The 12951-nt window shown below is 52.4% G+C and overlaps 1 protein-coding gene across 1 annotated transcript in view; it reads right to left on the bottom strand.

The window, feature by feature from the left end:
• Positions 1-7232: 7232 nt before the first annotated feature.
• The window catches only part of Otog (otogelin), a 67274-nt gene continuing 61555 nt past the window's right edge, over positions 7233-12951 (bottom strand). The window contains exons 50-56 of the mRNA XM_059253371.1: positions 12874-12949; positions 12567-12745; positions 11745-11849; positions 11448-11567; positions 10556-10601; positions 7522-7601; positions 7233-7433 (exon numbers count right to left, since the gene is read on the bottom strand). Of these exons, the coding sequence (XP_059109354.1) occupies positions 7233-7433; positions 7522-7601; positions 10556-10601; positions 11448-11567; positions 11745-11849; positions 12567-12745; positions 12874-12949 (807 nt within the window). The remainder of the gene's footprint in view (positions 7434-7521; positions 7602-10555; positions 10602-11447; positions 11568-11744; positions 11850-12566; positions 12746-12873; positions 12950-12951) is intronic.

Here is a 12951-nt window from a genome sequence, read left to right as displayed (position 1 = left end):
TGGGAGCAATCCCTTCCCTGTACCTCTCAAATCCCTTACAGACCCCCCTCTCTCCTCAGGCAAGCCCCTCCTGCACATGTTGAGGGGGACCGGGCTTGGGGCACCTCTGCCAGGATCCCGCTGATCTATGTTCTTGCCTGACACTCGGCAGCTGTCGTGGAGGCGTGGGCTGCAGGCGCTGTTCCCCATGGGCCGTGTGCCGGGGAGCCTTTCCCGCCTAATCCAAGGGGCACTGGCAGCAGGGAGGGAGACAGCTGGGTGTAACTGATCTGCAAAGGAATGGAATGGTTCGGGCCTCCCATCGCTGTTGGGCTGGGCTGTCTGCAGGCTGCCCACCCCAGCCGCCGAGCCGCCGAGCCTTTAACCCTTCCTTCACTTGCTTTTCTCTCCACTCCATCCTGGGAGCTGATGCCACCCTGTTCAGTCATGTTCTAGGGAGCCCCTCAGGGGACTGGCTTCCATGGCTAGGTCTGCAAAGGACCCGTCCTGGTAGTAATCCATTTGCAAGAGACTCATGCAGAAATAGGTGGAGTAGGTCCTACCTGGAGCGCTCCCTGTCTTAGGAAGGAAGGTTCCTGGAAGCCCCATGGCTGGCCAGCAATTAGAGGCTGTGTGGCCAGAGCAGGGAGGGCATGCTGAGTGGATGGAAGAATCCACAGTAGAGGCCTGTGGTACACACCAGGTCTGGGGTCTGACTGATGCTTTCTCCACTGTGGCTCACTGCCGTGAGACCTTGGATGTGCCACTCTCTCTGGGATCAGCTTCTGACTCCTGAAAAACGTGGAGCTTGAAGAAGACAGCGTTGGGCCGGCCAGCAAGATGACTCAGCCAGCAAAGATGCTTGCTTTCAAGGCCAATGACCTGAGTTCAGTGCCTAGAACCTACATGGTGGTAAGAGAGAATAGAGTCCCCAAGGTGTCCTCCATCTCCACATGAGTGATATGGTACACCCATGCACACACAGACCACAGGTCTGTGCCTGCATGTATACATACATACATACATACATACATACATACATACAAGACATGCTGTTCATTTCTCACCCAGTCATAGCAATTCATTAAACCCATTAAATGTCCTCTACAAGCCAAGGGTGTGAGGAAACCAAGTCTTGGCCTGGATAAATCACACAACTGTTTGGAGCCACACCCTAACCACACAGTCCAGTCCTTCCTAATGCTTCCTGCTCCCTTGTCATGTCTTACTGTCTCTAACCAGTGTCTCTGTGAGGAGAAACTGAGGCAGGATGGCATGGCTGGCTGGTGCACATAGCCAATACTTAGAGTCCAAAGCCTGCTGGGTAGGGGTGAGCTGGGGCTGGTCAGGCTCTGCGCTCTTGCTTCTCTCTTGTCCCGGACCCAGTGGATGGGATCCCTGGCTTAGAAGCCTCTGCAGTTGCCTGGCCTCGTCCCATCCATGATCTCACTTGACCCTCATGCCAACTCTGGGATGCAAAACCTGTTGCTCCCCCTCACCATGAAGGGAGGTGACTGTCAATGTCCCATACCTACTAGCTCCTGGGACCCCAGTATCCCCCTTGCTTTTTTTCTGACCGAGAAGGAAAGTCTGAAAATGGGGACTCTTATAACAAATGTGGGCTCAAGCCCCGATTCCTCTGCTCTTCAGCTGTGCACACACCTTACTCCTTCTGGGCCTTACATTCTTGTCTAACATGAATGAAGATGTGGGTGTATGAAGGAATTACTGTGGAGCAAGCCTGCATGCCCCTCTCCTGCATAGAGCATGGATGCAGTCTGGTAGGCAAGTCCCAGACAGGCAGACTCCAGGACTGTAGGACGGTAGGTCGGGCAGAAGATGCCAAAGGGCGAGAATCTGTGGACTGGGGTTGTGCAGCTGTTCTGAAGGGCGAGCACGGGAAGAAGGAACAAGTCATTCCAGGTGAGACAAAGGCATGGGAGCAGGAATAGGTACCGTGCAGCCTCCGGTTTGGCTGGCTCAGGGTAGGCCCTGACCAGAGGGACGTGTGTGTGTGTGTGTGTGTGTGTGTGTGTGTGTGTGTGTGTGTGTGATGACAAATGAGGGTCGAACAGCAAGCTTTAGAAAATGGACTTTCCAAGGGTGCTAGGGATGGGCTTGTTCCCCCCTCCCCCCCCCCATGCTGACTGCCCAGTGTCGCCCGCTTTTACCCAATCCCTGGGCAGTCCAGATCACTGGGCAAGGGGCCGGGGGCAGCTGGGGGAAGGTGCAGTTCCAGCTTGGAAGAGACAGCTGTGCAGGCCTCCTGCCTGCTGCAGGGGATTAACTGACACAGCCACAGTGTGTTGGGGGGCACCTGGCTCTCCAGCTCCACTCACCCACCCCAGCCTCTTTTAACTCCTTGCTGTCCAGGCTCTTCACCATCAGACTTACCAGCATGCTCAGACTCATTTTTCTGTGATCTCTGTGTTATGTGTTGGAGATACAAATCAATAAAAATCCAAGGCAGTGTCCACCCAGCCAGAGGCACTTGGATCCAATCCCCACTCATACCAGCACACATCCTCTGTGACTCTGGACTTCTCTCTAAAAGTCCTATCTTAACTGTTTCATGAAGAAGAAAAGAATCCTTCTATGACCACATGACCTGACTTTCCTTTGTCCTCAGACTTCTCAGTTGCATTTTCTTCACTGTCTCTGTTTCCTCCCAAGACTCCATCCACCAGACACATGTCTTCCTCTTCCCGGGCATACAGGTGGACTACATGTCCCAGCCTCCCTTGCAGTTAGGTACGTCCTCTTCTTGGGCATACAGGTGGACTACATCTCCCAGCCTCCCTTGCAGTTAGGTGTGACCAATGCCTCTGTTCAGGACAGTGTAATGAGAACTGCAGGAAGTAATCCACTTTTCATTTACTACAGAATCCTATAACTCCTATGATGCATGCTCCCTGAACCCTTGGGCACAGGCCTGGCAGAAATAGGCAGAGCTACCATGGGAGAGTTGGATGGGCCATGTGGACCTTCCAGAAAGAGGAACCAGGGTGTCTAGGTTATTCTGGACACCAAGTTGCAGCTACTCAGGCCCACCTATTTTGAAAGCTTTTTTGTATATAGGAGGGGAAAATACACTTCCATTATGTTTGAACTGCAGAAAAGATATTGTGCATGCATGCGTGGACACACACACACACACACACACACACACACACACAGAGGAATTTAGTTTCCCATCTCCTCCATCTTTTCCTGTGGATAACCAAGGAAAGCCTAGAACTTGGAACAAGGCTTAGGGTGCAAACTATCTGTAGGGAGAGCTTCTCATGGACACAATGGGCTGGTAATGTTACACATTTTATTTCAACTTGAAACCATCCCTGACTTTGTCATCTGTCTTCCGCAAACCACCCAAACCTCAGCACCTTGGGGAAATGCAAAAGACAGACCACAGAGGGGGTGCACCAACCTTGGGACCTAGACTTGAAGCTGACAGGTGTGACAGGCATGGTGAGGAAAGGGTTAAGTGATCTGCGCACAGGATTGGCTCCCCTGTCGGTGAGGGCATTCAAATCAGCATGTCGCCTCCAATTTGCTGCGGCCTGACCTTGAACGTGAATCATTCCATCACAATGTCCTCCTTGATTTCCACAGGAAGAGGATTAAGCCCTGAAAATCAGGGCAGGGAACTTGAGCCTGCACCAAGGAGAATGGGATGGCTCTGCAGCGCAAAGCCCCCTGCTGTTTGCAAATGCAAAGTCATGGCGTTTGCAGGCTGGCCAGCCACCCTCCGAGTGACTGCCTTTGATTGTGGCCTTGTTTCTCTACCAGTGGGACATGTGGCTTCTGGATTTGTCTAGTTTTATGTCCTGTGCAGAGTGAGGAAGAGTTAGGCAGGGAGATGTTGCAGATGTCCCTAGAGTCCTGGGTCTAGTCTGGTCTGTGCATCTTGTGCACACCGATGACCACGCGGTCCTGCCATTTCAGGACCAAAGCTGCCATTGAGCTACTTGGCCAGAATCACCAGGCAGGGACATACTCAGCTGTGAAAACCCTTCAAAGGCATGAGACCAGTACCAATGAGAATGTGTGTCCCACATACAGGCAACAGGAGGGGCAGGTTTTGTGGGGACCTACCTATAATTTGCTTTTGTCATGTAACATATGCTGGAGAGTCCAACATGTCAGTACCCTAGAGGGGTGCACGCTAGTCTGTAGTGTGGCTGCTCCAGCTCATTTAATTGTTCCCCTTTGACAGGAAGGAACCCACCGTTGATATCTGTTCTCAAACTCAGGGCCGCGGTACAGCCTGCACCCTGGCTTGGCTTTCTTTGTTGGGTTTCCCCTTCAGATGCCGTTTCCTACTGCAGCTGCTATGACACAAAAAAATCACAGACTTGGGGCCTTAAAGCCGTGCGAATGTATGCTCTCACAGTTCTGGGTCCCAGGCCTCTTTGCCCTTGATTTGAGCCTGGTAAGGCCAGAAGGCTTGTGTTCTTCCTGGAGGCTCTAAGGAAAAGCCACTTGTATGGATGTGTTTGGATGTGTGTATATGTGTATGTGTGCATGTGGGAATGTGCACATATGTATATGTGTATGTGAATGTGTATGCATGTGTATGTAGTTATATGTGTGCATGTGTGTATCTGTACATGTGTATGTATATGTGTATGTGTCTGCATGTATATGTGTATATGTGTAATGTATATGTATGTATGTATGTACTGCGTATGTGTGTGTGTGTGTGTAGGTCAGAGCTAAATCTCCAGTGTTGTTCCCCATCAGAACATGGTCTACATAGGCTGGCTGGCCAGTGAGCCCAAGGAATCTGCCTGTGTCCATCCTCTCAGTGTTGGGACTACAAACATACCCTATCACACCTAGCTTTTTAAAAGTGTTTTCTTATGAGTATGAGTGTTCTGCCTGCATGTATGTACGTGTAGCACATGCATGGACTGAACCCAAATCTTCGAGAGCAGCACTTCTCTTAATCACAGAGCTACTTCTTTAGCCCCCATGCCTGGCTTTCTAAAGTGGGTCAAGAGTTGAACCCTGCATGCTTGTGTGGCAAGCCCTTTACCAACCAAGCCCCCATGGGCTCATATGTTTGAATCTTAGTCTCCAGTTGGTGGAACTGTTTGGGGAGGACGGGGAGGTGTGGCCTCATTGGAGAAGTTGCGCCATTGTGGGTGGGCTTTGAGATTTCAAAAGGCTCTTGCGATCCCCAGTTCTCTCTCTCTGTCTCACAGTTGTGGATCAAGATGTGAGCTCTTGGATGTTCTTTTGCTCTGCTATCGTGGACTCTAACTTTCTGAAACCATAAGCCAAAGTGAACACCATCTTTTCTAAGCTGCCTTAGTCATGGTGTTTTATCACAGCAATAGAGAAGTAACCAAGACACCAGCCCAGAAGCCTGGGTGTCCCCACATCCTCCCTCCTTTGAAGAGAGCCCTCCCTACCCCATCTTCCAGTCACTGTATCCTCTCTGACTCTGGCCTTCCTGCCCCCTTTCTAAGAATGCATCTGAGTAATGCAGATGAATTGCCTCATCTCGATCACACCTGGAAAGACTCTTTGTCATGTAAGATGAAGACCTCTTCACAGGTTCCAGGGATACACTGAGTACCTCTTTGGAGGGCCACAACCAAGCTACACTAGTTGCCTAGAAACATTATGGCATATCAAAAGATTTTCTTCTCAACCAGCTTTCTGAATTCTGTGCATCGGTGCTGCTGGTCTTGTTTTCTGAGGACAACGGGACACCACTAGCTGTGGTCCTCTGTCCCCATCCCTTGTTGTTGGCTCCACGGTGTGGGGCACAGTCCTGGAGTCCTCACCCTCGCGCCTCATGGTACAGGACAGGGCTGGTGATTTGCTCATCTTTCCCTGACGTGTTTTAGCCTGGAGTGGTTGGTCTTCCCAGGAGTGACCTACAGCCGCGCTGGGAGTGTGAGCTGTAAGGCTGGGAACAGGAGCAGGCAGTGGGAGGCACCTGGGTGGGAGCTGGGGCACAGTCAGGCAAACTGTAAAAGTCCAGCAGACCCCCGGGGCCCTCACAGCTGATCCTCCCCTGTGTCCAAGGCAGGCCTGGCATCCTCAGAGATGCTTGCAAGACTCCTCGCAGTTTATTGAGACACGAACAAAATACAGAAGAGTTACAGAGGCAAAGCAGATGTGGGGACCGTCCTGACGCAGCGCCTTTACCCCATAGGGGCATCGGGGCAATGCTGGGACCCGAACAGCATCAGGTCATGACCTTTGAGGCCCATTAGCACAAAGCAGCACAGGGAGGAAGGGATCTGCAGAGTGGCAGGTGGACAGGAGCTCTGGCCCTGGCTTTGGGGGAGGGGCCACTTTGGTGTGGAGACAAGGCTCTGACTGGGCTGCTGGGGTGCACACTCACATGGCTGCACTTTTACCTACAGACACTCTCCATCAACTCAGTCCCAGACAGCACTATGACCGGACTTGGCTGAGCCACAAACACACACATAAGCCCTTGCACAGATACACTTGCCATCCATCCCCTTGGACAAAAGGATAGAACTTCAGGCTGGAAGTGCCACCTACAACCTAGAGCCACTTAGAGCAGTGGCATGGATACCCAAGGTCGGCTAAGGAGATAATCCTTCACACATCTGCCAAGCTGGCTTGAGGGAGGGCGTGTGACACACAAAGGCACAGACCTGGACCTGCTCTTCTAAATTCCAGAACATCAGGGCATCCTCTGAGGCTAGACAAGTTTAGCCTACTCTTCAGCCTCTGAGCATACCCTCATAGCTCTCCATGCGCAGCCCTGAGCCCCCAGGCTCATCCTCTTTTCTTTGGGGGAGCCCTAAGCCTCTTGACACAGGCCAGGATGTTACTTAAACACCTTTTCCTTTCACTGTGTTGAGGGCCACCAAATCTCAACCCAGCACTGGGTTCTGCTTTGATTTCAGTGTATCAGGAACGTCTCAGTCCCTCTACCAAGAAGCCAAGGCCAGAGTCACAAATGTACGGGCCTTCAGCTACTGGGTCTGCAGCTCCTTCCTGACCTCAAGCCATGTAGTGTTGAGTTCCAGAAGCCCTGAGAAACGGCACTTTCTCACACGCATGTGGAGGGACCCAGAGGGGGAGCCAGGATGGATAAGGGGGCCTATTCTGGTTCCTTGTGGGTGCTGTTCACCGTTCCACACACACAGCACGAGCAAGCTCTCTCCCACCTTTAACCTCTCTCCCCTAATCACCTAGGACAGCTGAAAGGAGAACATGGGGGTGGTAGGGGTGACCCAGACAGCCCTGGCACCCAAGCCTCAGGACCACTGGCAGGCACAGTCGGTCGGCTCCTGTACTGTGTAGGGCACCCAGGTGGCATTGGCGGCACAGAAGAGCTGCACAGAGCGACGCTGCAGTCCCACCTCACGGCAGCACTTGCAGAAGCGGGCATAGGTGTTGATGTTGTGATTGTAGATGCTGGCAGAAGGGCACCTCCCATCGCAAGACACCAGGTTCACCTGGGGATGAGCGTGTCAGCAAGGTAGCCTGTGGAAGGTCTGCCTCTCCATCCCCTCCGCCCCCTGCGATGCCCATCCCTTTACGCACAGGGGTGTTACTCCTGCAATCGTTCTTGCGGATGGTCATACGGATGGTCACCTTCTTGCAGGAGCGCCCATCTTCCTTACCTGGTAGGGGCAGGGTGGGCAAAACAGTTGTGCCCCAGACTGTTAATGTCATGCAAGAGTGTTCCTCTTCCAGGCTGGTGCCCACAGATTAATGTCCCTTTCCAACAAGGGGAAACCTTTTTAACCCAATGCCCCAGAAAGAGGTGGCACCAGAGGGCAGCAGCCTGAGCAACTGAGACAGAGGAGGACACATGGGACAGCTGGATAGAACCTCAGGGCTCTGTACTATAAGAAGATCTGAGACAAGGGCAGGCTGTCCCCATGCCCAAGCCCCAACACTTATTGTCACCCCTGTTGGAGACCCTGGATATACATCTCCGTGCCCTCTCTGAGCTTCAGTGTTTCTACTCTGAGAGGACATCTAGCAGTAAGGTTCTGCCATGAATGGAAACCTCAGAACCAACCAGGATGCTCTACATAGCAAGTCCCATGGGGGTTCCACAGCTCTCAAGCAGGGGTCAGGCATGGAAACTGGCAGTATAGAGTTTCTTCTGCTCTGACCACAGCTCTCCAAGACAGACAGCCACTCATGAGACCCTCTCTCACCCCACCTTCTTTTTCTTTTTTTTGGTTTTTCGAGACAGGGTTTCTCTGTGTAGCTTTGCGCCTTTTCCTGGAACTCACTTGGTAGCCCAGGCTGGCCTTGAACTCACAGAGATCCTCTTGGCTCTGCCTCCCGAGTGCTGGGATTAAAGGCGTGCGCCACCACCGCCCGGGTTCACCCCACCTTCTTAAGCAGTTTTCTCTAATACCTTGTACAAGCCCCAGTGAGACCTCCCTAAATCCCCTCTTCTGGAAACTGCAATTCCTTTCCTCAGCACTCCTTGGCCCCACCTTGGCCTACTCTGTCCCAAGCACAATCTGTCTGGCCAAATTTACACAATCTGTAATTTTGCTATGGAGACCTAAGCTTGTAAGCTTTGGGTCCCTCATCTACATGGCCTTCCTAACCCCAGTGCAAGTTCTGTTCTCAATGCAAAGATTCTCTTTCACACCTCAGTCCAGATGTGTGGTTGTGGATTCTGTTTTGATGATTCCCCTCCCCCCAGATTCTTTATGGCTCGGACCCTGCAGAACTCAAAGCCTCCACCCTGTAATCTAGTACACCCGTTCTTCCACCCCCCCTCCTGAAAGTGACATCCACAAAGGCCTTCTTCTTGCCATGCCCACAGCTCCTGGGCCAGTGGCTGGCACACAATGGCACACATTAGATGCCCGCTAGAGGTGTGGACTTGTCCTGCAAGCCCACCGAACCCATGAGAAACCAACTCTGTAGAATCCCTTCTCTTAACTTCTGAGACTCAGCACCGAGAGGCAGGAGAATGGAGGGCTGGCTGCCCTGGCCACAGCCCTGTGGCACCGGAATGAGGAAGGCTGGGTGACCAGTAGGAGAAAGCATTGGTGGCCTGGGACATGGAAGGATACCAGATACAAGTGGGAGCTGCTGAAATTCTGAGGATATGGCTCAGTACCCAACATGCATGGGGACTAAATGGCCTTCACCAGAGGCAAGGAATCTCTCTTTCCATCATCTCCAGAGCTTGGGGTCACCTAGAAGGGATACTTGGAAATAGCCATGTGTCTGCCTGCCTCCTGTCCTGTGTACTTCTGAGAGAAGTAACTGAGAGGCAGTGGACACTAACCCAGGGAAGAGTGGTAGGTCTAATGGGGACCATGGGAAGCAAGCTTCCTAGGAAACTGAGGAGAGAGGCATAGGCCTCAGGCCACATGGGGGAGCACAGAACATTCAGGGAGCATGAGGTTATGGGCCATAGATCAGCCAGTCAAGGTCTGGAGCAGAGCTTCCCTGTAGTAAGTAATGTGGACATAAAGGGGCTGAAAACCTATGGTCCTTTAGACACAGGGTCTGAGCATCCTAGAAGGGCAGACATGTGAACAAAGGTCACAAGGCTGATTGGTCCATTCAAGCATTTGTTGTAGAATATTAGTTAAAGATGTGTTACATTCATTTATGTTGTGGAACATTTGTTTAATTATGCAAAGATGTGTTGCACTCTTTAATGTTGCATTTGTTTAACTCTATAAAGCTGTGTTACTTTGCCTGTCTAAAACACCTGATTGGTCTAATAAAGAGCTGAAAGGTCAATAGCAAGGCAGGAGAAAGGATAGGCAGGGCTGGCAGGCAGAGAGGATACATAAGAGGAGAAGTCTGGGAAGAGGGATCAAGGATCGAGGGAAGGGGAGAGGAGGATACCAGGGCCAGCCCCACAGCCCCACACGGAATAAGAAGGAAAGAAACAGTATACAGAAATAGAGAAAGGTAAAATCCTAGAGGCAAAAGGTAGATGAGATAATTTAGGTTAAGAAAAGCTAGCTAGAAATAAGCCAAGCTAAAGCTGGGCATTTATAGGTAAGAATAAGTCTCTGTGTATTTATTTGGGAGCTGGGTGGCAGGCCCCCAAATAGCAAAGAGTAAAAAAACAAAAACAAAAACAAAAAAACAAGTATCTGTGGTTGAGACACTGGTTTCAACCAAGTATCCAGGGCACCAGAAGCAAAGTGTGAGACACAGGTTCTCCTCTGACAGCCAGGGTCTGGAAGCCTAAGTCTCCCTCAGGAGGCATCTCCAAGACCAGGGCTCACGGCCACAGAGGAGAATCAATGAGGGGGGCAGTCTTCACCAGGGACAGAAGGAGCCAGGATGACTGACTGGGGAGTGAATGACTTCCTGACTGGACTGGCTGTGGTCTTTTATCTCCAGAAAGAAGCAGAGGCCTTATACTGGGACAGAACTCATGAACATGTGACCTCTGGCCACCTGATTATTTGTACCAGTGCCACGACCTTCAGCGGGTGGGTCATGCCTTCGTCTACTCACCTAGAGCTGCCATCATAAATACCAGGCTGGTAACACAGCCTCTTGAGCATCTTTGTCTCCCACCCCCCCACACACACCCCCGCACACTGCACCCCGGGTCTCCATGCTCACTCACACGTCCTACAGCATCCTTCCAAGGATGGTACCACAGAGCCGCCGACCTAGAGGGAGAAGAGGAGGAGTGGGTGGGAAAGCCATGTTCCAGGCCAGGAGCCAGGTTCCCAATGACAGGCAAAAACAGAGCTGGTCTGTAATCCCAGGAGGATAGCTACAAATTCTAGACGGCCTGAACTATAGAGTCAGTTCCAGGCTAGCAGGAACACAAAATGAAATCCTGCCTCAAAAACCAACTAAATAATACATAAAGAGGCTAAGGTAGTCTTCCTCCCATGGAGCTCCATGAGAGACTGAACCCAGGGCTTCCTGCACGCTAAGCAAGCACTGTACCCACTGGGCCACAGCCCTGGGTGCCTGCTACCTAAAGAGGCAGAAGTTGTTAAATGTCTTATTATTAATCTTGGGAACCTTATTAGTTCAACTGTAACCCCCTAGTCCTCCAGGGATCCTCTTCTTTGAGTTGTGTCCACACTGATAGCCCTCCACATCAGGCTGGAAGCATGCCATCCTACCACAGGACTAAACTATGCATGTATGTAGAAGCCTGGAACACATATGTGCAAGAGTGTGCCTATCTGCAAGTATGTCAGTGTATGGTGTGTGCACTGGCATACTGAATGTACTGATGTCCCTATGGAGTATGAGTGATCGACAACCTGGGATGAGTCCTGGAACACTTGATAATGTGATTGCATGCCTTGATGTGTAGCCATATGATTTTTATAGATATGAGGTGTGATTGAGAAAAATGTGCCTGGAGAGATGTGGATTTGGTATGTAGTGCCATCACAGGCCCCAGGACACAGGATTCTGACCCAGATCCCCCCACCAGTAAAACATGGTGCCTTGACACAGTGAAGCCAGCTGCAGGGGGAGGAGGAAACACTGACCTTGGCACACTCAGTTTCATTGAGCGGAGGGCAGCTGATGGGCGAGCGAACGAGTACAGCACCCAGGGGAGTGCTGCCGCAGTGATGGCGGGCACAGTCTGCAATCCAGGATGCACCAGGCTAGAGAGCACATGGACGGGCAGTGAGGACTTCTGACCAAGCGGACAGTGCAGCCTGAGGACACGCACAGCCCAGGTACACAAGCTCAGGTATACCACGCCCTAGTGTGGGCCCCGAGAGGACCCTGCAGTGGCACTTTCCAGGACCCATTCTCAGGGGGGTTTAGGGGCTATTTACCAAGAACAGGGAAGTGGTGCCATTGGGGAAGGTGAAGAGGCAGGACACATTCCTGCAGGAGCCGCAGCAGGCGGCCAGGTCCCGTGGATGGTCATACTCCTGGTTCTGAAGGCCCGGGAGAGAAGACAGTTTCAGCCTCATGCCTACATCCATCCCCCGGGTGTCTGGTACCTGCTTGTCTCTGGCAGAGCCCAAGGCTGGAGCTCAGAAAGGAGACCCACAGCCTCCCTCCACCTGTGAGCAGGTCTTTCCTGTTAACCTGAAGCCCCGTTACCACCAGCACCTAGACCCAGCCCCAGGGAAGAGGGAACCCCACCACTGCAGAGGCAGCCCCGGGGAAGAGGGAACCCCACCATTGCAGAAACAGCCCCGGGGAAGAGGAACCCCCACCCCTGCAGAGGCAGCCCCAGGGAAGAGGGAACCCTACCATTGCAGAGGCAGCCTTGCAAGTCATCAACAGCAGCAGCTTGGGTTCCAGACAGACCTCAGTTTGAATCTCAGTCCTGCTGTGTTTTTGATAAACCACTCGACCTCCCTCCCGCTCACTTTTCTCCATTGAAAGATGGGCATAATTCTAACCCCTTTTACCCAGGCAGTATTGTTTAGACTTTGGTAGAAGCCAGGCCTCTCTGCCTTCCCAGGCTTTAACTTAGTCCCTTTGCTGTTGCTGCCCATGCCCCCAAGCCCGGCTCCTCTCCACAGGGGTCTCTGAAGGCCACTCTGATGCCTGCTCTCTAGACTTGATTTCTGGAGCAGGAAGCAACCCGCTGAGGATCTGCCAGCCCAGCCCTCCAGACTGCACACACCCCACGCGGCCCCTACCGCCTCACAGTGCATGTCACAAAGGACAGAAGTGGTGTTGATCTGGTAGAAGCTGGTGAGAGGGTCCAGCACATCTGTGCATCGGGATGTATGGCACACGCCATCCGCCGAAAGCTCTACCACGGTCTGGCCTGGTTGCATCACCCCCAACTCACGGCTCAGACACACAGGGGCTTTCACTGGATAGGTGAAGGAGGAGAAACTGTCCTGGAGAGCCCAGTCACCCACGCTGGCCCCTCCCAGCTGACCCACCTGAGGTTCACCACCCTGGCGCCCCCGCCCCGGGTATCTGCCCTTCCCCACTCACCACACTCGTACTTGGCACAGCCACACACGTTCTCCACACTGTGCATGAACCCCTCATCCAGCTGGGACTTTTCCCACT

Source organism: Peromyscus eremicus, chromosome 1 (assembly GCF_949786415.1).
Source record: "Peromyscus eremicus chromosome 1, PerEre_H2_v1, whole genome shotgun sequence".
NCBI lineage: Eukaryota > Metazoa > Chordata > Mammalia > Rodentia > Cricetidae > Peromyscus > Peromyscus eremicus.
The sequence above is the reverse complement of the archived record's forward strand: the minus strand, read 5'-3'. Positions and strand labels throughout refer to the sequence as shown.